The sequence below is a fragment of the Perca fluviatilis genome, chromosome 17 (assembly GCF_010015445.1).
Source record: "Perca fluviatilis chromosome 17, GENO_Pfluv_1.0, whole genome shotgun sequence".
In the NCBI taxonomy this organism is placed as follows: domain Eukaryota; kingdom Metazoa; phylum Chordata; class Actinopteri; order Perciformes; family Percidae; genus Perca; species Perca fluviatilis.
In genome coordinates, this window is record NC_053128.1 from 18,449,489 (window position 1) to 18,474,217 (window position 24,729).

At 38.6% G+C, this 24,729-nt stretch overlaps 6 protein-coding genes across 7 annotated transcripts; 2 read left to right on the forward strand and 4 right to left on the reverse strand.

The window, feature by feature from the left end:
* Window positions 1-240: 240 nt before the first annotated feature.
* Window positions 241-4,779, reverse strand: ess2 (ess-2 splicing factor homolog). The gene is made up of 10 exons (XM_039780703.1): window positions 4,385-4,779; window positions 3,242-3,410; window positions 3,033-3,116; window positions 2,656-2,825; window positions 2,219-2,336; window positions 1,977-2,110; window positions 1,725-1,827; window positions 1,475-1,584; window positions 1,242-1,357; window positions 241-1,033 (listed from the first exon to the last, which is right to left on the reverse strand). Exons 1-10 carry the CDS (start codon window positions 4,538-4,540, stop codon window positions 754-756), a joined length of 1,440 nt encoding a protein of 479 aa, XP_039636637.1. The 5' UTR covers window positions 4,541-4,779; the 3' UTR covers window positions 241-753.
* Window positions 4,780-5,687: 908 nt separating this feature from the next.
* Window positions 5,688-7,104, reverse strand: LOC120545650 (homeobox protein goosecoid-2). Its single transcript, XM_039780190.1, has 3 exons — window positions 6,784-7,104; window positions 6,427-6,662; window positions 5,688-6,063 (listed from the first exon to the last, which is right to left on the reverse strand). The coding sequence occupies exons 1-3, from the start codon at window positions 7,046-7,048 to the stop codon at window positions 5,986-5,988; spliced, it is 579 nt and encodes a 192-aa protein (XP_039636124.1). The 5' UTR covers window positions 7,049-7,104; the 3' UTR covers window positions 5,688-5,985.
* A 1,919-nt stretch (window positions 7,105-9,023) lies between these two features.
* LOC120545648 lies at window positions 9,024-12,284 on the forward strand. 2 transcript variants are annotated; one of them, XM_039780187.1, is made up of 2 exons: window positions 9,024-9,257; window positions 11,032-12,284. In XM_039780187.1, the coding sequence occupies exons 1-2, from the start codon at window positions 9,128-9,130 to the stop codon at window positions 11,742-11,744; spliced, it is 843 nt and encodes a 280-aa protein (XP_039636121.1). In that variant the 5' UTR covers window positions 9,024-9,127; the 3' UTR covers window positions 11,745-12,284. The 2 variants fall into 2 exon arrangements, with proteins under 2 accessions (XP_039636121.1, XP_039636122.1); XM_039780188.1 differs by lacking the exon at window positions 9,024-9,257 and adding an exon at window positions 9,463-9,711.
* On the reverse strand, window positions 12,016-16,597 carry rnf185 (ring finger protein 185). Its single transcript, XM_039780189.1, has 6 exons — window positions 15,971-16,597; window positions 15,191-15,209; window positions 14,963-15,075; window positions 14,771-14,825; window positions 13,278-13,395; window positions 12,016-13,188 (listed from the first exon to the last, which is right to left on the reverse strand). The coding sequence occupies exons 1-6, from the start codon at window positions 16,147-16,149 to the stop codon at window positions 13,091-13,093; spliced, it is 582 nt and encodes a 193-aa protein (XP_039636123.1). The 5' UTR covers window positions 16,150-16,597; the 3' UTR covers window positions 12,016-13,090.
* Window positions 16,598-17,729: 1,132 nt separating this feature from the next.
* LOC120545647 (chemokine-like receptor 1) lies at window positions 17,730-19,614 on the reverse strand. The gene is made up of 2 exons (XM_039780185.1): window positions 19,521-19,614; window positions 17,730-19,412 (listed from the first exon to the last, which is right to left on the reverse strand). Exon 2 carries the CDS (start codon window positions 19,396-19,398, stop codon window positions 18,397-18,399), a length of 1,002 nt encoding a protein of 333 aa, XP_039636119.1. The 5' UTR covers window positions 19,399-19,412; window positions 19,521-19,614; the 3' UTR covers window positions 17,730-18,396.
* A 2,144-nt stretch (window positions 19,615-21,758) lies between these two features.
* LOC120546057 (iron-sulfur cluster assembly scaffold protein IscU-like) lies at window positions 21,759-24,551 on the forward strand. Its single transcript, XM_039780813.1, has 5 exons — window positions 21,759-21,914; window positions 23,162-23,275; window positions 23,517-23,627; window positions 23,773-23,851; window positions 23,947-24,551. Exons 1-5 carry the CDS (start codon window positions 21,813-21,815, stop codon window positions 24,036-24,038), a joined length of 498 nt encoding a protein of 165 aa, XP_039636747.1. The 5' UTR covers window positions 21,759-21,812; the 3' UTR covers window positions 24,039-24,551.
* Window positions 24,552-24,729: the final 178 nt, after the last annotated feature.

The window sequence follows — 24,729 nt, forward strand, 5'->3', positions numbered from 1 at the left end:
CCAACAGGACAACCTCATCTTATAATAAATCTAGCTGTGGACCCTGTAACCTCTAATGCTCCAAAAAACAGACTGAGGGCATGTTGGAGTATTTCTAGCTGTAGTTGAAGCACAGAACAGTGTGGCTAAGCCTGTACATTTGAAGATTTCTTGAAAAAAAGGAGGTATAAAGTTAGTATTTACAGTTCTGTTCTATCACCAGTAGGAGGTAGAACAGATCTAATTGACGAAGCTGTCATCTGGTGATACACAGTATTTATTTTACAGACCTTTTTAGTCAAAATGTCCAATTTTATTATAGATTTTAAGGAAAGTGTTGTACAGATTTATGATGCTGAGCTTAGCTCAGCCTTAACATTATTTTCAACATAGGGCAAAAACACCAACACAAAAACATTTAAGTAATTTCTACGATGCAGAGACAAACACTGAAATGTCATGGCAGCATTTATGGAAAGCTGGGTGACAGCTATCGGATGCCGTGCATTGAAATCCCATTTGTATGTGTGATTCTCAGAAACAGCTACTGATTATAATTTCTCGCTCTCTCTCTCGCTCTCTCATCTGCGCAAACATGTAACAAATAACTCCTTTAAAAGTCTTCAGTCCTCTGTGTATTTCTTTATCCAGTCATCCAGCTGAAAGATGTGCTCTTTAATTTGAGAAAACAGGATCTGGACAGTTCATAATCAAATTCTCCACATTATAATATGTCTGTTTTGTACAATCCCAGCAGAGAACAGCTTCTCTTACTTAGAAAAAGTCTGAGGCTTTTCGTCTCTTGGGGAGTTGCAGCAGATTGTCTGTGAGTGATGTAAGGTCCTGAGAGCTCGGAGTCTTGGCTTTGTCTGGTGTTGGCGTTCCTGAGGGAGTGGATGGACCACCGAAGGGAGACTTGCAGCCAGTGACGCCATGCGAGGGTGATGGGGTGTAACTCGCTCGTAGAGCTTTGTCCGTGTATTTGCTGGATGTCCGATTTACAAGCCTCTGCAGGGCGGGGGTGAGGGCTGGACTCAGACCTTTAGGTGTACGACTGCAACGCAAAAGTTGGTGTGGTCAGTTAGTTTATAACAGTATTAATTCCTTCACAAATGCACTAATAAAGAAAACAAGTAGCCTAAAATAACAAACAAATGGAAGCTAAACTGTCCCTTTAAGAGACATGAGTTGACAGATGAAGAAAGCCGTTTGCACTTGTAGAAGCAGATATAATCAAGAGTGCAGAAGGTCAAGTGTGTTACCTTGCGAGGTTCTCTGTAACCTTTCGCAATGCCTCCTGTTTCTTAGCGCGGTTTTTAGCGGCAGCTTCATTGGCCATCTTTAAACCCAGCCTCTCTCTTCTTCCTGGTTCTGGAATCTTTTAGAAACCGATTATAAATGTCAACATTTTACAACCTAACAAATAATTGAAAAAAAAACTAACAACAACAAAAAAAACAATGATTCGTTACAGCTACCACTGTAGGTTCAGTACCTTAAATGATGGACCGTGGTTCCTCTCAACATATGGGGAGTCCGATCCATCCAGACGAAATGGGGTGCTCTCGATCTCACCCCAGGTCATTAGAGGCGACTCAGCTACACCTGAGGGGATAAAAACAGCTTTCAGAAATCTATTCTAAATGTAAGTAGTTTTTCAATGAGCCATTTAAGGCAACATTTAGTTCCATCTGTCTCGGGACTGTTACTATTGTATGTTGAGGAGGGTTTTAAGACCCACTTACCAGGTGCAGGGGACGGCATATTCTCAAAACCATATCCATTCACTGTTGGGGATTCATGTGGGATGAGCTCTTTCCCATCGGGGCCAACTTTACCCTGTTTGAACTTGACAGAAAACACAATACATCAGCTACATCACTCTTTAACAGAGAATAAACAGCCACGCAGAGACAATTCATTCACAAGTATGTGGCACATATAGGCCAAAACAAAAGTACAGCAATGTTTTCATATACTGTAGTCCTAAAATGTACCTGTGCATTTAGGGCAGCAGCCTGCTGAATCTGGCTTTTGTTGAGAGCTTTGCTGAATGGGTCTCCAACAAAGCGTGTGTTCTTGTGAATTACCTCCCGTGGCTTCTTAAATAGAGCATCATCGTCTTTAACACCTGAATAAAATAGTAATAATGTGAAAACACATGAAAATTAATTTTTTCTCTCCCAGCTAAATTTGATCAATTACATACAATAGGGATTTATGTCATTGGTCTTCTTACCCTCTGGATAATACATCAGGGCATTCTTTGCTTTGTACTCCCATGTCTCGAGTCCGGCTTTGACACATTCAAGTGCTGCTTTCTCTGCTGATGGTAAAGCAAGGTTCTCATCATGGCGCTGAAAAATAGAAAAGTGTTTAGAAATGTTTTCAATGTAGTCCAGGGGTGTACCAATACTTCAATAATCATTGACAGTGATCAACTGCCACTGCAAACAAAATCATGCAGCCCTCATAACCATCAAAGATTTTTTCCTTGCAGGAGTAAGCTACAAACTTAATCTTGAAGTATTACATCCAACAATTAGGTCATGGGCAATTTACTCAAAATAAAATTTTAATCAAATTAAAAGAATTCTATGATCAGCACACCTGTAATCCATACTTTTTATTAATTGCTTTGAATTTAATTCATGCTTTAGCTTTGCACATACATACCTGTTTGTATTCAGCCTCGGCCTCATATAACCAGTAATGCCTCAGCTTCTCCTTGTCTTCAGCCAGATCCATTATCTGCTCAAACGATGCATTATCCTCACTGGTATTTTTAGCAAGGAAGCGATCCAGACAGGGCAGCTCTTTCTCTTCCTTGCCATCATCCTTGTTCTCTAAAAATACACCATAGATAGAAATAGGGATAAATTACTGTTAAGCATTAACTAAGTAAGTCCATTCATTAGAGGATTACTGCCAAACATTATTTAAGTAAGTTGCAATAAAGGGTTTTAAAGTGTTCATATAAACACACAAATAAAGAGATCAGAATGGTATGTTATCAGGTTGTTTTTTTTTATCTTAGAAAATTAGATACTTACCGCCATCTAAACCTTTATTGCCATGAGAGGAGGAGGGAGACCCTGAGTGGCCCACTGGCGTCTCAAAGCTTGCTGGTGTCACATCTTTCAAAGAGGAACAAAAGGGGGGAAGAAATATGTGTAAAGCGCATTCAGAAGTATTTTGTTCTGCAAGTAAGGTATAACAACATGAAAATACAGTGTTCAATTTCCCTCCTCATACTACTCACAGGGCGCTGTAGACCGTGGTGTAGATTTTGTCAAAGATGATCCATATCTTATGGATATCTCTCTCATTCTCTCTAGGTCACCAGTTTCCTCTGCGTCAAGATAGTCCTTCTGCGCTTGCAATTTAGTCACATCTGGGAAGAAGTCCCGCTGGATGATCTTCTCTAAACTCTGTTAGAAGTAGACGGGTAGGTATGTATTAGGAAAGATAATGGCATGCTCTTTGTTATTATACAACTATTGTTATTGTGCAACAAAGAACAATTGTAGACATGTATTTCTCATGCAATGCTCATTCAATCAGGTATACTACTTGGCTATCTAGTTCCCAAAACAGGTTTGTAAATATTGATTAATCTGCAAATTATTCTTGCGATTGATCCTTTGGTCTATGAAATGTTAGAAAATAGAGAAAAGTGCCAATCACAATTTACCAGAGCGCCAAGAAGACATTTCTAAATTGCTTGTTTTATCTGCCTGACAGTTAAAACAGAAACATATCCAAAATACAATGATATGAAACGGAGAAAAGCGGCAAATCCTTACATTTGGGAAGCGATTACCAGATGACCTTCAGCCTTTTTTTACTTGAAAATGTAGTTATTATTTCTCAATATCGTAGCCCCTTACCTTTTTGTCAATCTGTTTATTGATTAATCAAATAATAGTTTCATATAAAAGGATGGCATCATGTGATAAAGCAGGATACACAGGCATTTTTAACCACCTTAATGTGACAAAATCATATCAAATATATTATTAGACTAATAAATTAAAAAATCACAATCTATGGTATATCATAATCCGAGTATATCATACCATATCTAGTTTGTTATACTATGCTATGACTCCTGACGTCACACTGGTATGGATCCCATCTTGTTTTTTCCACTAAAATAAACAGGAGGTGGGGTAACGTTAACTATACCTCTGATTTGCCTAGCTAGGTGATAACGTTTAAGGGCTCTAAAGAGTTGTTGTATAACTAAACTGCATTAACATAAAATGTACGTTTGTTAGATAACGTTACACAAATGATTAACCAGGAAAACACAGCACTGCTGTCATGTTGTCTGGTGATGACTGCCGATAGCTCGTCCCTAAATTGTATCATAAACCTTCAACTATCACTTAGCTTACGTTACCTCGATGTACTCCTCTTCATCGAGGACCTTTCTCTGCACCTTCCCCTTCTCGTTCTCGTTCTGCTCGGATTGATGTTGAAGGAGAGCCACTGTTGTGACCGTCATAGGGACGAGAGTCCCGGAAAGCGCTCTCCTCACGCTGGCGCTGCCCTCCATTGAGAATCCTGTTAGCCTCGGCTAACGGCAATACTACCACGACAAATACCGACTGAATCTAAACTGAAGGCGGCTACTGTACTTGAGAAACACAGGTTTAGTATTTAAAGGATATAGTATGTAACTAGATATTTAAGACTACGTGACTTTCACTAATAGTAACCAAATAGCACTGCAGTTAGCTGGCTAGCTAACTTCAGAACCAGCGTACAAACAACGCAGTACCCTGCGTAATACGTACATGTGTACGTAGTCTGTTTTTCTTCTTCTACGTAGGCTTCAAACGGCAGCTTGCATCCTTAATGTTGCTCTACTGCCATCTTTTGGAGTTAGTTAACTACTACAGTGTCAAGAGTGTCAGATTTTGACCAAGCATCTCTGCCTCGTCCACTTTTACCACACAACAGTATGTTCTTTTCTCCTGCTCCTGTTAGCCCAAGTAGTTTCATTTCTTCCAACATGTCCTTTGTTTCTGATACATATTGCCTGCAGACAAGCACATACAGCTTGTGGTAGGCTAACTAACGATCACAAAAAACACCGAAAGTTTGTTGTCTTAGGAAATTTCCAGTATAAAATATAAAGACTTGATGATTTCTCATACATAATGATAATAATATATAGGAGACAAATTAAATAATATGAGTTAATTTTCACTATAACCTTAAGATAAAAAGTTGGGTTCATCAGTGTAATAATAATATTTTTGTAGAAAATGTTTCTGTGTTTATGCCAGATCTACTTGTGTAAGAATGCAATACTGATATTATCTTTTGTAAAGGAATCTGTGATTTATTTTATTGAATAATAGAATAACGATCAAATAAATACTTGTGACCCCACTAATAACCTCCTGAGCTGAGCTGTCAATCACTGGTTTAAATTGACTTACTGATATGTGTGATAAAAGTTGCTGAAGAGCCTGGACAGTGTTCACCTTATCTTCCTACACACTATAGATGAGTTTTTGAGCTAAAAATAGAAAATAGTGAAATAATTAAATTGTATTCGGACATGCTCACTGCATGTCAGCTTTTAAATTGGTTTGGTGCTTTAAATTGGATGTGTTGTGGTTTGTATTAAAAAATGAATTTCCTATTTCTCTTAAAATAACTTTATTTATTCTCAACGACACTTGACACTCACAACCAGTGCAACCTATAACAACCCATTTACAGATTCAAGATTTAGTATCAGCATATACTGCAAGACCTTCCATCATGCACTCAACCAATCAGATTCACAAATAGGCTACACAACTGTCACATGATTTCACTGACACAAAAAAGTTTGTCTATTATATGAAAAATAACACTTTTGTCTGGCTATTATATTTAATAACAATAGCAATAAAAAAAATCCTTGTGTTTATGTAACTCAAGCTCACACAAATAACACAACTCTCTCCTTTTTCAATGTTATGGTCCATATATGTCCTTATAAATTTAGTTTTCTGTGTTTCCCATACCAAATGATAGTCTTTTCTGACGCCTCCACTTTGCTCTTCGGTTTTTAAACCAAACCTGCCAGCAAATAAAAATATGTGTTGTTTAGTTGTCGTTTCACTGTTTCATGACAGACTGCACTTATGTTATTTAGAACATTGTGTATTGACATTTAAATGAACAACAGCATTGTACATCATTACCAACACAGGCAGGCATATAATTAAAATATGACAAATTGACCAGAGCTTATGAAATCCATTGCTATCATATCAGTGCTCATATTAAGTATTTAAACTTGCACTCATCTTTAGTCATGGCCCATCTGCCATTGCTGGCACAATGAATCATTCAGTTGGAGCAGTTTGAAAGTTATCTAACTCTGTATCACTGTAAAAACAGGACCATTATTTGTTGAAAGGCTGAATGTGAAAGTCTTACCTCTACTCTTTCTTCCCTTAAATGAGTGTGCTGTGCTAGTTTCTCCCTTGTGGTCACATCTGGATACTGGTTCTGCAGGAACAGCTCCTCTAGTGCGTCCAGCTGCTCCTCTGTGAAAATAGTGCGGTGACGTCTGGTTCGCCTCTGCACCTGACCGGGTGACTGCTCCTCCCTGTGAGCTTCTCCCAGCCTGCACGTGTCTGTGAGCATCGCTGGGGACCATCCATACTGACAGGCTGCAGGAAGGAGATCTGATTTAAGGTTAGGGAGCAGAGTAAGCATTACTGAAGTCAAAACCACATTCAAACGTGTCAACAGCTGTGACTCTTCTCATAAAGAGAATGGGTTTGGTCTTACCTTCATGAATGAAATCAGTCTGGTATATGTCTCCACAGTGGGAGCAGTAGCAGCAGCACAGGCAGGCATGATGCACAGCCTCTGCATGGCCTCCAGCAGAACTCACTGCCTTCTCTTTTACTCCAGTGCTACATGTTCCACATGATGGTCTGTCTCCATTGCTGTTTGGATATTTGCTCAGTATGTTTTCAATAGTGAAAGGCAACTTTTGTCTCTCCATGTGGATCAGTCCATCCATCTCCAAAGAAATTCCCATAAAACACATGCAGTGATGATCGCAGGGTATTGACACACTTTTCGACAGTTCAGGCTCAGCTGCTCTTCTGCTTCTCCTCTCTCTACAACAGCATGTCAGGCCCTTATAGTGGAATTTGGAGGCAAAAAAAAAAAATAGTAAAACTATAATCCCCCTGTGGACCAGACACATAAAACGGTTGAAACTTAATTCCTAGCTAATCTGAGCAGTTTTGTGAAGAGGTTAGGGAGGACGGCAGATTCAGTTAATCTTGCCTTATTCCTTTCTCCAAAAGAAATCAGATTTCACTGCATAAAATGAGAAGTGGAGAGCTCCTAAGATCCTTATTGTTAAGGTTTTAGAGAAAAGGGGATTGCTTGGTATTAGAAACCTGGATTTAAAGATGAACGTTTCTTTTGGTGTGGCCAGAGACTTGTGTTATGCTGAATTTGAGGATTAGCTCTTACATTTACTTCATAATGTCACTTTCCTATTTAAGCTTGATCAATGATCTTGTGCAAATTAGTAGATATTTTCAGTAAATGACACAAGTTGAGGCTGCACTAACAACAGTGCATACTAATTACACAGCACAGCAGTTGAATAAATGACTCAAGTTGCTAGTGACATGTGTGGGGAGACTAATAGATTTGTACTTATTACTCAATACAGATAAACACAAATGGTAGTAAATTCAGAAAAGGGGTCCCTCCTCAATGTAGTTTGTATTCGCAATCATGCATCATGTGTCTTATCTGTGTCGTGCAGTCTTTCAGTCTCACTTCTCTGACAATGTGCACAGCCAAGGTAAAGCTATTACAGGTTAAATTCATCCCCTCAACAAATCCTCTGATTTCATACAAGGCAATACACCCTTTTTTCCAGAGAATTAATGGATTTCCACAATCTGTCTTAAGCTCCTCTTATAAGGGCTTTTGAAAACAGATAACAATAAACACCATCCCATCCTTTTCACTTGGGTTTAATAGCGTCCAGATTGTTGATGTATAGTTTGCGGAGCATGTGAGATCGCTATCTAGCAGTTATTATGGTTCTCAATAGAAGTAATTGTACCACATCCACATTGGTTCAAACAGTTCAAAATTCATTACTGGGGATTAGAATGATAAAGGTTTATTTTGTTGTTGTAAGAGCAATATTTGGTAAGAGGTAAAGTAACGAAAAGCCACCACCGCCCACATGGCTGATACAGTTTTTCTATAGATTTGTAAGGAGCTGCTTGGACAGCTCTTAACGTGATTTTCATCTGTAATCAACAATCAAACTCAATGTTTCTAATAACTTTATTGTGGTTCTATTCAACACCATGCAATTTTACAGGCCCCCTATTACTCTACAAATACACAACCTGAAGTGACATGTTGGACAATACTAGTGACAAATTGTATATAATTGTATTATAACAAATTATAATTGCTACTCTGCCTTATCGTGATGTGAAGCTGCAAGACAGTAGCCTACATTTCTGAAAAATATTACACATGGTGGTTCTTGAAGAACCAGAAGTATAACTTTTTTTGTAATTTGTTTTCTTCTTTAAATGCATTAGCTACATCACTTGAAAGCACAAAAGGTGCAACAACAGGTTCTTATTTTGTAAAAGTGTACAGCAGAGAATTGTAAAATTAAAAATTGTATGAACAAATCTAGTGGAATGTATTTCTTTTAAACTTGCTTTCGTTATTTTTTTTATAACCATTGTTTACATGTTTGTGCCTCTGTAAATTAGGCTCAGTATCACTTATACAAACATTCTGATATAAAACTACAAACAGTTCCCTTTCAGAAGAGACCACGATGACAGTGACCTAAGGGCTAATCATGGTGACCTGTGTTGGGACCTCGGGGTGCTGCCTGCAAAAGCTGAAATGACCCCTGTCTGGATATAATAACAAAGGGCAACATGCAGAGTCGTGCGCCCCCCTTTGACAAAAGACTACAATGCCCACCATTGAACAGCAGAGCGACACAGCGCGGCAGGCAGCTCGCCACTCGCGATAACTCGCGTTGGGGCAGCAGCTGGGCGGAAAAGGCGGGAGAAGACTGTGCCGCTTCCGCGTCCGCGCAGAGACACAACACTAGGGCAAAATGGACGATAAGTTAATATTGGCTGTATTTAATCACCCAGAGCTGTACAATGTAACTTTGCCTAATTACCGCTGCACGGAAAGTCGGATAAATGCTTGGAGAAGCATTAGTACCGTGCTGGGTCTCCCATGTGAGTATTTGATAGTTTTTTTTGTTTAACACAACTTTACTGACAGTTATTATTTCCTTAGCCTATGTTATCGAGAACGACTAAACACAGCCATTAGAGAGCAGTAGGTGTTTCTTGGAGACAGAGTGATTTCACAAATGTCTTGCAGGTAAGCTTTTTTTTTTTTTATCCGCGCGAGTACAGCCGGTGGTGTCGATGCAGTCGCGCGCACCGTGCTAGCGGTAGCAGCCGCAGCTCGCATGCTGTAGGCCGCGCTGCACCGAACGGCACGGTCCGGTGTTCTGCCGCCAGCCGCGCGTCCAACACGGCTCTTGGAGGAGGAAACATGCAGCGTCGCTGTATTTACCGAGCCGCGTGCTTTTTCGTCTCGCTCGTTAACGCCGCGAGCTTCAAATAAACTGAAAGCTTGTTGAAGTCTCGTGGAAGCGTCGGCGGCAGCTCCACCACCTTTACGGTATGTTGGCGACATGACAGCATGTCAGAGCCAGGGGACAGAGGCCCCCAGCCGGAAATATAATCAGGTGCACGCGGAGGCATGGCCAATGATGGGGCGGCATGTAACAGAGTTGAACTAAAACTGACCTCCAGAGATTGCATGACAAGACCAAAAAAAAAATAGATAATTGTGTATAGCCTCTGTGAAACTTTATAAAGATTTATAATTAAAGCCTAGTTTACTTAATTCTTTACTTGAATAAAGTAGTGTTTTGTCCATTATATAGGCCTACGTGCATTATACAGTCCCTGGCCCCTTTAGGTATACCTATATAATTTAGGCCTAATGCAATACAACAGCCACATATTTTACATTTAGAAGATTTTTTGGTAAAACTTTCTATAGGTGTTAATAGTAGTCACCGCGTGTATTGTTCCATCTAAAGCCAAATACCAGAATATAATCGACACTAGAGCTGAAAGGAGTAGTTGATTGATGGATTGACAGAAGATTAACCAGCAATTATGATAATCACATAATAATTTCAGTCATTTTCAAGGCAAAATACAAAACATTTCTTTGTTCAGAATGAGAATTTGCTGCTTTTGTTTGCCTTTTTTCTAGTACATTGAATATGCTTGGGGTTTGGATGCAAAACAAGCAATCTAAATATGCCATCTTGGACTTCAGGAATGTAATGGGGACTCTTTTCTGACGATTTATAGACAAAACAATTAATCAAGAGAATTGGCAGTTTAATTAATAATGACAATAATCATTAGTTGCAGTCATAATCAACACCTCTCTGACTGTCTCAAAAATAAATTATAAACTTCACAACAATTGAAGTGCTATTGCATTCATTATTGATATAGACCAAAAGCTATGTAAAATGTACAGCTGTTATTTTAACCATTCCTGCTGTATTATATCCCTGACAGTTTTGTTAACCCAGCAGTACTTTTTAAGCCAAAGACCAAATCTGAAGACCACTACTACTGACCATCGTCATTTAACATATTACGGTATATTTTATAACAAATATTTGTCGGGTGAGCGGAGAAGAGCATGTTTCTTCTCACAAGCCAATTGTCTGTACCCAGCGAACATCTGTGCAGCAGACTACTTTTCTACACAACATTTTTGTGAATGTTATTTTATGGAAAATATATTTTAATTCTAGTTTTTAAACCATGTGGTCAAATTCCTTCTCATATGCAGTTTTGGTGGACATCCAGGTGGCTGACTGCCTCATTGTTGTTATCAGTATTATTTTCTCATTCCTGTGCATCAACTTTTTATGAGATTTCATGCTCCTTACTTATTTTACTTTTCCAGCGGAGGAGTGTAAAAGAAAATGGAAAAACATGAGAGACAGGTACTTGAAGGAAGTCCGAATGGAGATCAAAAGCAAGAAGCAAGGAGAGATTGTGCAAAGTAGATGGAAATATAGACAACTTATGAACTTTATCGCACCCTTCACTGGATCAAGAAGCGGCGAGGCAGATATCTGCGGCAGCAATGACGATGATCACGACAATCCTGACAACGAATCTGGCAGTGCCGAGGCAGAAACCACATTGTCTGAGGCAGTCAAGACCAAGCAGTCCGTCATGAAGGTCCCTGTGAGTCAACCCGACCTCAAGTCCCAGGTAGCGTTTGTGACCCAGTATCCTTCAATGTCTCAAGATGCACAGCTGGCCCAGCTGGCTGTTCTGGCTAAGATGCCATCGAGCCCACAGATCACCCCCATCAGCAAAACTGGACGGAAACGGCGCCTAATGCAAGAGTCACTTTCACTGTCGTCTTCTCAAAGTACACCATCCCCTACAAAGTGGCTGGTCAAAGACAATGGCACCCCATTTCCCAACAGGCCACGGGATGAGGATGAACTCTTTCTTCTGAGCTTTGTCCCCGCTCTGAAGAGACTTGCTCCACAGAAGAGGTGCGAGACAAAAATAAAGATCCAGCAGGTTATGTATGAAGCAGAGTTCAACGTTGTACAGCCAGGATCTCAAGAGAAACAGCCGGAGCCAGCAACACAGGACTAGGCCAAACTGACTATTTTTATACTTTATTCTGCTTTCTAAAAACCTCTTCCACAAAATATTTTTCTTTTTTACAGCACAAAGTGGTTGAGTCTGAAGTACATCCTTTTTTAATGTGAAATAATTAACTTTGAGGAATAACTAAACATACAACTATTGAGCAAGTTGTTGAATTTTTTTGGTGTTTCTTGATTTGCATGTTTATTAGATGAGTAAGGCTTATGAGAGAATGAAGCCCTAACAGATTTACCCATTAATAGGAAAACAAACGGACTATGATTAACATCTTTATTTACATAGCTTTACTGTCAATAGAGTGAATTCACATTTAGATAGCTGGTAGGTTCAACCAGCCATCTTCATTTCAGTAATAATTCTGTAATCTACAGTATTTTACATTTAATTACAGTGATGAAGCAAAAAAGGCATTTTAGAGAGGAACACTTTCATAAATTAATATTTCAACTGCTTACATGCATCAACATATTTCTTTTTAATCACATCTAAAATAAAGCGACAATGTCTAACATTGTTTTGATTCCGCAAAACGTGTATGATTTTGATCATTTTTTGCCAATGAGAAGAATGATTGGTAAGATCAGGTCCAGCTGGATAAAAACAAAGAAACATTCTTAGCACAGGTGTAAATAATACAATTAATGATTGTACTGTCGTGGCTTACTGGGACCCTCAAGTAGAACACCGCCCTTGTTAATGTTCTAGTAACACCTGCGCTGTTCCTGCTACGACCACTCATTTAGTTAATTGTCAATAAAAGCTATCCTTAAATGTTTACACGGATCAAATGTAGGCTGAAATGACCATATACAGCATTATGGGATTGGAAGTATGAATGGAAAAGTTAGTGAGCACAGAGTACTGGTGGTCTTATTCTGTTTAGCAGAGTGTATATTTAAATACAGTGATAGTACCAAAACAATACTCAAAAAGAGAGCACCGAGAATGATCTCTTCCACTTTCTCTCACATGAACAACCTCCCGCATGTGACTGATTTAAAAAAAAAAAACAGAGACAGACATGTTGTGTCAAGCGGCATGACGTTTAAAATTGTTTGCTGATGCAGAAGTGTGTTAATGAGTTAAAACATTAGGCAACCAAAGTTACGTGCTTCACATTAAACGTTTTTTATCCTGGGGTTAACACAGATACTGTATCCTGATTTTAGAAAAACCTGCCTAATTCAAATCTCACATCACTTTGTGTCAAGGAGACAAAAGTAACCAGAAAGGCGGCAGAATCACATTGCTGCAAACTTTCATGATGTGCTATAATGTTGCATCTCTGTCAGATCTTTTGAGTTGGCTCAAGATGTTGTCTTTCCATGCATTTATGCAATCAGCAGCCAAAACATAATCACCAGAGCGACAAACAGGAAGAGTCGAGACAGAAACTGTTCATCCATGTGCTGTGGTGTCCCAGGCGCCGCTGTTTGGGAAATTGTTTAACAGAGGTTATTTGATATGTTATTGATAAAAGACAGAGTGGTCATGGTAAAGTGTGTAAAACATAAATACCTGGAGGAGGTCTGCCATCGTTGATGTTAAATGCTGTAGCAAAAATACCAAATGGAAAGGCACCGATTCCAAATGACATTTGGAAACCTCCATCTCCAAAGCCGAACCCTTGAAAGCCCTGTGAAACATATTTCATAATCAACATGAGGACGTGTGTGGATTCTCTTAATGTCTAGCCATATATTCAAAATATCAGTTATATACAGTTTAACATACAGTAAGTGAGATGTGACGCAACAGCCAGTGCAATTTATGATCATTCTCAAGAGACGTCTCTACACCTCAGTGCTTAGCATCTAATAGATCCCAGTGGGAAATGTTCTTTTGTTAATGGATAAAACGCAGGTTTACGCTACAGAACCTACATCCTATGTAATGGTTTCATCATAAATGCATTATGCAGCTGTCCAACATGTTTGGAATCAAGAAAGTATTGATCTGGCAACAAATAATGCAACCATATATATATATATATATATATATATATATATTTTCTTTATTACAATGCAAGTATACTCAGGCCAGCTGACAGTCTTGCCTGGGCCCGGGACGAGATCTTAGATGGGCCCCCCCCTCGCGGCCAGATCTCTCCTTTTCCCTTGCTCTTCCTCTCCTCACATCTCTCACTGAAATTAAGTGTGTAATCAGTCTCTGATCCATCCTGCTCAGACTCTCCGACAGGGCAGCGCAGCCTCTCTCTTTCTCTCTCTCTCTCTCTCTCTCTCTCTCTCTCTCTCTCTCTTTTTTTTTTTTTTCTCACATCTCTCTCTCTCTCTCTCTCTCTCTCTCACCGGTAGCCTGACTCTGTCCCTCCCTTCACAGGCAGCGGGCCCCTCCCGCATCACTCTCTCTGTCACCTGACTGCAGCTGGATCTCTCTCTGTCTCATCCTTACTGATGGAGCTACCAAACTCAACTGTTTCTGTCAAAGTTAACGTGTTGTGTCAGGCTTTTATACAAGCTAATGGACGTTAACATGAGAGCTGGCCTGTTACGTTACGTTACAAGGCTCGTAAACGTTGGCTGCGCTGGTTCTTACCTTGCTCTACGTTGACAGTTCCATCTTCACCGTCACCACCTTTTTTTTAAATATTTGTTTAGAAAATCTCTAAGGCCTCTATTTTCTTCTTCTCTTTTCTTTCCTTTTCCGAGCTCCGGACTTGTGCTGACCGGACATTTTGAGCGTACTGAACTTCAAATCAAGTGACAATATCAAATTTTGATCAGTGGCCAAACCATTTTTATGTTGGGGGTGGGGGGGTTCTTGACCACCTTCTCCAGGACAATTAGGAAGAAAACAAATAAAACGCTTTTATTTAATTCAAATATTATGCTACATATTTTTTCCACAAATAGGCCTATTTAAAAAAAAGATTTTTAATTCTTCCGTAATTTAATGAGGGCCCAGTTCTGCCCCTACTGTGGGCCCGGGACAACAGACCCGTTTATCCCCCCCTATCGGCGGGCCTGAGTATACTTCTACAAAGTACTTACACCACGGTTTTCCGGCTCAGGTCTCTGCCCTTGTGGTCGAGGGGGTGTTCTTTCTCTATAAAACAAAACCACATTTTGTAAAAGCCATGATTACACTGATTTGCACGGTTTATACCTTTACAACGGTTTAGAAGTTATATATTGTGTTTATACATTAAGAGTCAGCCTGAGCTGTAACACAAAAGTACCAACCTGGGGTCCTGTTGACCAGTGCTTCCCCGTCCGTATAAGGGGATTACTTTGTCTCGGCTGATGCCCGCTTTACACACTGGACACACTTGTCTGTTGGGTCTGGTCTCCAGCCACTGCATTAAGACAAAGATTCTAAGGACCTGACTTTCTGCATCAGTTATATACCATCAATAATGCATTGTCATTTGAAAATGGTGAAAAAGGAGAAAACAAAGAGGTTCAGCTTACCTGATGCAAGCAAGGCCAACTGATCAAGAGGAGGTGCAAAGGAAAATGAGAGTTGACAGGGAAGGGGTTTGATTAGTAAAACATGACAGGCTTCCCAGAACAACCTGGCTGTGCAAAATATACAACATTTACTTAAAAAAAAATGACATCCAAATAAAAACAATCACTTCACAATTGAAAGTTGAGGGTGGGCTCAGCTACTGAAGAAGAAAACAATAAAATGGCTTTCCGTTTTGGGATTTAAAATAAATAACTAAATTGGCTGATAGACCAAATGCTAACCTGTCCTGATGGCTAGACGTATATGTGAAGGGGTGGACCTGGCTACAGAGGCTGGCAAGTTTTTATGGAACTGACCAAGATGTTACACTACCAGATGTTCATGCTCATTTTATAAATTATGCTATTTATTAATAAGTCATAACATTGTTTTATTCTAGAAAAGCACTGGTTTGTTTTCTGAAGCAAATGTCAAACAATATTGTTATGTTTTTGTTTTTGTAAATCTCTTAAATTAAGTGCACAACAGGTTCTGCCTTTTGGATCAACACTCTTTTACACCATGACTGCACTTTCCACATGACCAGATGTAAGCAACAACTGATGATGGTTGTTGTTAGTTACAAAATGTTGGCTTTCAAAACTGATATTGGCCGGTCCATCTCTTGTTTAATAATATGAGAAGTAAGATGAGTTACATGAATCTGGCCTTGATACCTTGGCTGAGGTGGGTTATAACTGTAAACGTGTCACAGACACTAACGTTAACTTAGTTCTTACCAGAAAAGGTGTCCACACAGGCTGATCACTGCATCCTTGGCGGTGTCCAGGCATATATTACACTCGAAAGTGCTGTCCTGGTTGCCGCTGTCGGCCGCTGTCGAGCTGCTGGATCCGGGACTTGGGCTTTCAGTGGCCGCAGCAGAGCCAGGAGCTGGAGGGGGGGCAGCGGTGGCCATTTACAGATAGATCCGCTCAGCAAGAGGGTACAGGTGGAATGACTCTGCTGGCACACAGCGTTTCAAAATAAGTACATAGGGGGACCCAGTATATGACCGTTTGTAGCTAGCAAAGAGGAGAAGACGAGGGACTGAGCTTAATACGAATAACTCTTAAAAAAATGAGTGAAATCGAATAAAATCGACCGACTGCTAGCTAACGTGAGCTCCCATCTAGTGTCGTTAAGTAGTTGCTATCGTTAGCAAGCGAAGAAGAAAACAGACAGTTTCACCGTCTGACAAAGCAACGAACAACAGATACAGTAGCGGTAATCCAAAGTTTGGTTCCAAACGTGATTTTCTAACTAACAAAAACAAAACTTGTTGCGAGAAGTTGAGACAGCTCGTTGCATCACACATCCGTAGCGCTACGTACTGTTAACTGATCCTGGGTGTAAGGCAGGGGGCGTGGCTACGAGTCTGTTTCTTCTTCTTGGTTGGAAAATAACGATGCATTGGTGCTTTACCGCCACCAACTGGTATCCTTCCTTATATTTCTGAAAATATAGTATAACATGTTCTACTGTTTCTTCTTGTCCACAGTAATCACATCTATTGTGTTTACCTATTTCAAATAGTGTACTGTTTAGTTCAGTGTGTCCAAATATCCATCTCTCCTGTTCCTTTCTGAACACCTTATTTCTCCCACTTTTCCTTTTTACTCTGTAAAACTATCATCCTTTCCTCTTTTCCTCCCAATGCTTTTGCCACCTTTCCTTCAATATCTGTTTAATAATGCTCTGGACTTCTGTTTTGCTAACTAACTAACTAACTAACTAACTAACTAACTAACTAACTAACTAACTCACTGACAATCAATGTAATTATTTTTTGTATCCTCCTTTGCAACCTTGTCTGCCATTTCAATAACTTTGATACCAATATGCGCCAGTATCCATAAAAATATTGATGTAAGAGCAATCATTTGAATTGAGTTTGTTGTACTTCTATCAAAATCTCTGGTCTGAATGACTGTGCTAAACTAGCTAGTGATGAGCTTGAGTCTGAACAAATGATTGCTCTTAATGGTCTTGTATCCTCTATTTGAACTGTTAAAAGCCCTCCTAGGGACAGGTGTTGCGAATTAGCCATGGCTACAAACACTGTGATACAGGCATCGGATTGTTATTTCTGTAATAATCTATGTTTTTTGTATCTGTCCCTATTTAAATAAACTACAAAAAATAAATATCCACTCTAATACTGCTAACAATATTGCAAGCATTTCTCCAGTGTAAACTGATAATTCATCACTGATCCTTTCCCTACTTTAAGATGAAATTCTGGAAGAATGAATGCTACTCCTATTTTATTGACTAAACTCTTTGATGCATGTGTGTAGATCTTTATGTAACTGGTATATGTGCCTGTATCGTAAGCTATATAAATAATAAGCTTCCTATCCTTGTTCTTTTTTTCTAATAATGTCAATACTGTGGCACCAGGGAGTAAGAAGGTATTGCTGGCACAAAAAAGCTCCACCAATCAAGCATCTTATCTTAGTATCTTTTCCATTGTCCATCTACAAATATTAATAAGAGCAGGTTTAATATGTTTTAATAACTTTAAAATAAAACAAATGCAATAATATACCACAGTACAGCTTGCTAGTAGGGCTACATTAAATCTAAGGGAAGTTTAAAATTTATAGAAGTTTGCAGAAGAAAGTTACAATGTAAGTATGTCACTTATTTGTTTACTTTCCTTTTTAAATATGCATCAATTTATAATAAGATTAAGAGTAAAGATATTTGTTTAAAAAAAATGTAACATTCACAGTCAGCTCAACCAAATTATAATATATCGTAAATTATTAATTTAATACAATTCAAAATACTTTATTCGTCCTGCAAAGGGGCAATTTGAAGCAAGCTGATATGCAAGCATAACAACATTTTTTTTTATATATATTATATTTTATATATATATAATATATATAATATATATTATATTTTTTAAAGTTGAAAGAATTAATGTCAGTGGCTAATTCATAGCTGACCAACAACACTGTGTAATGCAAATTTGATATTGTGTAAAAATCAACAAGGTTTTATCATCATTATAAATAAAGCAATGACACATACAGTAAACACATCTAAGGTAAAACATGCCATGACATATGATTTTTTCAATATCACCCAGCTCTATAATCATGTTCTGTACTGTGAAATACTCATTGTCATTGATGGCAGAGGTTTTAACTTGATTTCAGATCATTTCCATTGACTTAGACTTTGAGTGACCTGTACGGAAATCCTCTGCCATTGCCTCCTCTATCCTTGATGTCAAAGACCGCTTTAGGGTTTGTTTAAAGTCATTACCAATGAACACATAGAGAACTGGGGATATGAAGCTGTTTGCTGCAGCCAGGGTGGCCCCCACCTTCAGGCCAGTTTTAAGTACTTCCAGGCTGTGATTTGTCAAGTCTGACTCTAAAAGAACAAAGCTATGATAGGGGACCCAGCACAAGAAAAATGACAAGATGAGTGCCGCCATGACTTTGTAAGGCTTTGTTGACTTGATAGTCAAACTTCTCAGCTTCACACAGAGCACCGAGCTGCAGAACACAATCATTAGGAAAGGAATCAGGAACCCGCAGACGAATCGAGTCAGGACCACTGCCTTGTGTCTAGAATGGTTCACGTAACTGGTGTGGCACTGAGTGACTGAGCCGTGGACTGTGGTTTGTCTGAAGATCAGTGAGGGCAACGTTAGTAGTGCAGAAAGGACCCACATGAAGACAACAACTCCAAATGCTTTTCGGACTGTCCGGTGGTTATGTGACCACACAGGAAATGAAATCATTAGACAGCGATCAGCGCTGATCAGAACCAACAGAAACACACAGCTGTACATGTTGAGAAACAGGGCTGAGGAGGTGAGCTTGCACAAGAACAGTCCAAAAGGCCAGTGTGAGGTGATCATGTAGAACACTTCCAGGGGCAAGAAGGCACAGAACAAAAAGTCTGAAATGGCCAGACTGATGTACCAGGTGGTGATGACCGTTCTTTTCATTTTCCATCCACAAATCCAGATCACTAATGAATTTCCTCCAAGGCCAATAACAGATATAATGATATTGACTGTCACTAGAACATGGTTCAAAGAAGACTGAGAACTATTGAAAGTCAGTATTCCAGTTGAGGTGTTGTTGTTCTCTGTGTCATTGTCTGCAGTGTAATCCTCATAGTCAACATAATCCACAGCCATGCTGGTTACTTTTCCTAAAATGTGTATTTATACAAAGATAAACATATATGATTATAACAGTTCACAATTTTATCAAGAAACTGTATTTTAGTTTATTATATAAAATGTACTCAAGTACTCACGCAATGTCTCAAAAGAGAAGAAATCACTTGAAAGTACCTTTGTCCCTTTTTGTTAAATGCAACTTCTCACTTCTGTTTTCTGGGCAGTTACTGACGTAAAAAAAAAAATCCAAATTTACATAGCGATGTGACCTCCTCTCACTTACACATTTTATATTTATGGGTGAGACAATTTTCAGCTGTTTAAGTGGGTTCACATAGTCACAGAGGTCAAAATAATTGAAATAAATAAATGTAAATGTAATATTATATGGATATTTCAAGGCCAACAGCCTTTTAGTAAACTGTTGCAATATCACAAAGGACATTCCCTTTTCACAACCCTTCGAAGTGAAGAAATCACTAGCTCGCATTCCTTAAGGGGTGTGCCATTTTACCAGAAGTGCAAGTGTTTGCAAAAACGTATAGGTCAGGGGTGATTTCCTTGTTTGTCACTCAAAGGGAATCATTTTGCTTTGTTGACTATAGATCTGCAGTAAGAAAGATAAAATGTCAAAGATACATCATGAACATCATTCTGAAAATCCCACATTATTACAAAATATACATAGAAATCACAATTAGAAGTCAATTTTTAATTTAAATTCAGTCAGTGTTAACCATTCTCAAAATGTACAAACACTCCTATTCATTTTGGAAGTGTAACATGACAACTTTTCGTAGAACTATGTATCAAGTGTGCTCAAATCCTGCTTGCTTTTTAAAGCAAAATTATACTTTGTGAAGATAAACAATTATAATCTGTCCATCAGAATTCTCTTAAGAAAGGACATTAGGATTATATGTATCACTAATGATAATAGCACTATACCTCTTTTATCTTTGATAACATCATATTAAAAGCAGACCTTGGAGGCTTTAAGATGATTAGGTAGCCAGTAGAACCAGTAGGGGGGTTGTATGAAACACTTTGTCCTACATTTTTATGTATGGAAAGTGCTACATAAAGTCTGATTGATTGTTGGATTGATTAATTTGTTTCATATGATATTTTAGTGGTGATGGAAGAAAAATTCAGATCCTTTACTTAGGTAAAGGTATTCTAAAAAATACCACACTGTACAACATACAAAATTGCAAGTAAAAGCCCTGCATTCTCAGTTTGACTTATATAAAATTATTAGCACTGAAATACACTTAAGTATCAGAGGTAAAAATACTCATTATGCAGAATAACCCCTTTTATACTCTGATATCATTATGTATGCAGTGTTATTGTGTTGTTATCATGACTGATGCCTTCATGTGTAAGTCTTTGAATATAGCAGCTATGAAAGTAAAAATGGAAAGTAAATTACAAGTAGCCTACCTCAAAATTGTAGCCTACTTGAGTAAATGTAGCCTACTTAGTTACATAGTGTAATGCGTGTGCAGGTTAATTAAAGATGAATGCCCAAAACAATTTCATCAGCAGGCAAGAGTTTTATTCAATTCACAACTTTTGATGGCGATACAGTGGCATAGGTCTTAACTCCCCCTTAATACAACAACATAATAATAGCCTACATTTAAGGATAAAACCAATACCATGAAACAAACAATATACACCCATAACATTACCCTCCAGCTAAGCTTGACGCTTATGCCGTCATCAGCAGCGTGCCCGGCTATCGTGCGCACCATTTAAGGTATTTGTACTACCTAAATATTTAAACTGTGTAGCCTACCGCTTAAAACACTGAAGAGGTCACCTTGGACTTTTTTTTTTTTTTTTTTCATTTTATAGACTAAACTATTAGTCAAAAAAGAGTAGTTTTTTTCTCCGTTTCTTTTTATACAATTTTAAAAAGTACAATAGGTCTATAATTTACACGGAAATGGGAAGGACAATTGCCTAAAAACCATCAAGGGGCTTGAAAAGGTGCATTCTCCAGGCAGAAAATGTCACTTTAATATACACAAAGTGTAGATTATGTATCTATCAATAATTTTACAAACACATCAAGAACACTGATTCATATTACATGCAATTTAGCCCTACACAAACACCATCATTAACAGACTAAGGGCATACATTTATGTAGCATGGCCTAGAGTCTTTACCAGACAAAAAAGACAAAGTATAGTAATTAAAAGTATCGTTAGTGGCAGCCCTTCTTGAAATAAAATGATTTAAAATTGGGTTAATGAAAATTCACAACGGATGTTGTAGCAGACGGCGGAGAAAGGTAAACTGGACATGCGCAGATGTGATTCGTTTTAGCTCCTCCCTTTAGAGTGACGTATGGACTTGAGGCTTTGTTTTCTTTGCTTTCCTCTTTTAAAACTGCGCCATTCCCCTTGACTGTCAACATGGCGAGTACCGTTGCAAACAAGTGTCTAAGTCCTCTGGCTTTCCTGACCAGGAGGTTATCTGCTCCGGAGTTCATCACTCAGTGCTGCTACCACCAGAAGGTAAAACACGTAGTTTGTTATAGCTATACTAAAGAATGCCTAGTCACTGTGTGCTAGCTCCTGTTTGGCTAATGTTTACTAATATTACCATTAGCCATGAATAAGAGCATCGTGAGTAGGTATGGTAACAGTGGTTACATGGCTCAGGTAATTAGATGGAGCAGTACATGGATCATGTTACATGTTACATCAGTCTGCTCATATGAGTTATATATCACAAAAAGGGGAGTATGACAGAAAGAGATAATGTATGAAACGCCAGCACGGTAACTAACATTAGTTTTACCGTTATTTGTTCGTTTCATGTTAGCTCGTCAGTAAATTGAAGACGTCACTAATCTGCCCAGCTTTAATACTTGAATGACATCCGATTAATACGCTTTAAGGGTTGTCAGGATGGTAAAGGAGCACAAACCTGTAAATGTTATGTTACATAACTACCTGTGGAAGAACTGTATACTGTTGATGATTAAGCATCTTTCAACTAGCCTTTACACAACAGCCCTATTCAGATATGTCATTGTGTGATGTGACGTATGTTGCAACATATGAGACACATGGTCAATAATTCTATATTAAAATTAACTTAGTTTATGCTGGTAAACATGAATGGTTTTCTCTTAATGTTTGAATGATTTAAAACAGAATATACCTTTTATTGAAGGGCTTTAATTTTGCCTGGGGCGTACTTGGCTTTAAATAAGACATCCCATTTGGCAAAACTGTTATGTATCTTCTATCCTTTGAAGATGTACAGCTGTAAGATCATAAAAAGATTTCTTAAAACTAATTTCAATCTAGACCATAAAATTAGTTGTGAATATGTTGCATAACTCATTTTGGAGAACAAACAAGCACAAACATATATCAAATTTGTGTATTGAATGTAGTCCTTATAGGATATTTTGTGATACAAGGTCACACACTTTATATTGTTTAAGCCAGAGTGACTCAGCAGAAAATAGGGGGAGGGGGGCAGGATGCAGCAGTTGATTTAGTTGACAATGAAATCCGGTCCTAATCTGTTTATTTCAATGTCTCTTACGTAATGGGCCAAACTTGTAGTTGTATAATGGTGATACTCAAGATTTTTGACTTGTTCAGATTGTAGCAGAAAACAAAAGCCTCCCAGGATGCTACTGTTGTTTTACTTCCATCATTTATTTCAGTATTGTGGAATACTTTCAACAGCTTGCTAAAAACCCAATTTGATGTGTTTTTGTGTTTTCTTTCTTTTCTCTCTGAAGGTGGTGGATCATTATGAGAACCCAAGAAATGTGGGCACATTGGACAAACACTCCAAGAATGTTGGGACTGGCCTGGTGGGCGCTCCAGCCTGTGGAGATGTAATGAAGCTCCAGGTATGTTTAGCACTAAGCATGGGTGGATTACAATCTTTTTTATATAGCTATTAAGACTAAAATATATTAACACAGTTTAAAGTACTTGTACTTATAGAAGCCTTTCCCCTGTATTTTGCATATTACATGAACAGTAGTGGGAACAGTTATTTTAATCTAGTTGTTAACGTTTGAAGAATTTAAGAATGGTAGTTCTTTCTCTTTAGCATTTGAGTAAAACTCTAAAAACCTTTTTTGACAGATTGAGGTGGATGACCAGGGGAAGATTGTGGATGCCAGGTTTAAAACTTTTGGCTGCGGCTCTGCTATTGCCTCCAGCTCTTTGGCCACCGAGTGGGTGAAAGGCAAATCTGTGAGTGAACACATTACAGACACTTCTTTCTCTGCCACATGGAGTGTGTCCTGTATTTCATATTCTTATTAATTCTGCTCATGTCTTAGTTATCTTTGACTGGAAAGATTTTTGTGGTCCTGGACCAATGTGCTTTTCTTATCAGGTGGATGAAGCTTTGACAATAAGAAACACTGACATTGCCAAAGAGCTCTGTCTTCCACCTGTTAAACTGCACTGCTCCAGTAAGTTTCCAGTACATTTGTCTAATGAAGTTATTCCTTTCCAAACTGCTCCACACGTGTATGTATATTTAATATATGGAATTGTTTCTCACCAGTGCTTGCAGAGGATGCTATCAAGGCTGCCCTGGCTGACTATCGCCTCAAGCAACAGGACGACCAGCAGGAGGCAGTCAGAGCCAGCATTTAAACAGAGCATTCACTCTGAGCTGGGCGCCACTGTTTGCTTCGTGCTGTCAAGAAGAGAAGTAGCAGAAGTCCAGCATCCTCACTTTCCTGCAGTATTTATGAGGCACACCTAATACGTTGATGACCAGTACACCATTGTCAACCCTCTGTAGCAGTGTAACACCAGGAATTAGTCTGTGGTCGTCTAACCCTGCCTACTGTACCTTTTTTAGCCTGTCACATAAACGCACAATGTAAGCGCTGTTGGTACAAAAAGAGGATTATTTTTAGAGATTGTGTTAAATTTTAAGATTTTGTGCTTGGGGAGTGTTTAGTTTGAAAGAAGGTGTGATGGCGATAATATCTAAAGCTAAGAGCTGTAGTCTTTCTACACCCTAAGCACTGACCTTTGGTATGCAATAAAGCAAAGTGGCTTGAAACAATGAAAGGGTCCATTGGTTTTAAGTGTTATTTATGATTATTTAGTAATGCTTCCTTGACAGTCTGCAATAAAAGTATCCTGAAACCAAAACTATTCTCAGGCATTGGTTTTCTATTATTGACTAATCTTAAACATGCAAATACTTCTCTGTAAAACATCGTCAATACGTTTTGCACAGCAGGACAAAGTATCGTTAGTGGCAGCCCTTCTTGAAATAAAATGATTTAAAATTGGGTTAATGAAAATTCACAACGGATGTTGTAGCAGACGG

Bases quoted from the DNA above. Each gene is read 5' to 3' on its own strand.
- ess2 (XM_039780703.1), bottom strand. From the start codon at position 4,540: ATGGAGGGCAGCGCCAGCGTGAGGAGAGCGCTTTCCGGGACTCTCGTC. The intron at 2,826-3,032 runs GTAAGTATCTAA...GTGTATTTTTAG, and splicing joins CAATAAAGGTTTAGATGGCG to AGAACAAGGATGATGGCAAG. The intron at 1,034-1,241 runs GTAACACACTTG...TTTGCGTTGCAG, and splicing joins GTTACAGAGAACCTCGCAAG to TCGTACACCTAAAGGTCTGA.
- LOC120545650 (XM_039780190.1), bottom strand. From the start codon at position 7,048: ATGTGTTTTATGGGAATTTCTTTGGAGATGGATGGACTGATCCACATG. The intron at 6,663-6,783 runs GTAAGACCAAAC...TCCTTCCTGCAG, and splicing joins GACTGATTTCATTCATGAAG to CCTGTCAGTATGGATGGTCC. The intron at 6,064-6,426 runs GTAAGACTTTCA...ATTTGCTGGCAG, and splicing joins TAAGGGAAGAAAGAGTAGAG to GTTTGGTTTAAAAACCGAAG.
- LOC120545648 (XM_039780187.1), top strand. From the start codon at position 9,128: ATGGACGATAAGTTAATATTGGCTGTATTTAATCACCCAGAGCTGTAC. The intron at 9,258-11,031 runs GTGAGTATTTGA...TTACTTTTCCAG, and splicing joins TACCGTGCTGGGTCTCCCAT to CGGAGGAGTGTAAAAGAAAA.
- rnf185 (XM_039780189.1), bottom strand. From the start codon at position 16,149: ATGGCCACCGCTGCCCCCCCTCCAGCTCCTGGCTCTGCTGCGGCCACT. The intron at 14,826-14,962 runs GTTGGTACTTTT...TTTGTTTTATAG, and splicing joins ACTGGTCAACAGGACCCCAG to AGAAAGAACACCCCCTCGAC. The intron at 13,396-14,770 runs GTAAGTACTTTG...TATGTTTCACAG, and splicing joins CTGAGCCGGAAAACCGTGGT to GGCTTTCAAGGGTTCGGCTT.
- LOC120545647 (XM_039780185.1), bottom strand. From the start codon at position 19,398: ATGGCTGTGGATTATGTTGACTATGAGGATTACACTGCAGACAATGAC.
- LOC120546057 (XM_039780813.1), top strand. From the start codon at position 21,813: ATGGCGAGTACCGTTGCAAACAAGTGTCTAAGTCCTCTGGCTTTCCTG. The intron at 21,915-23,161 runs GTAAAACACGTA...TTCTCTCTGAAG, and splicing joins AGTGCTGCTACCACCAGAAG to GTGGTGGATCATTATGAGAA. The intron at 23,852-23,946 runs GTAAGTTTCCAG...GTTTCTCACCAG, and splicing joins TGTTAAACTGCACTGCTCCA to TGCTTGCAGAGGATGCTATC.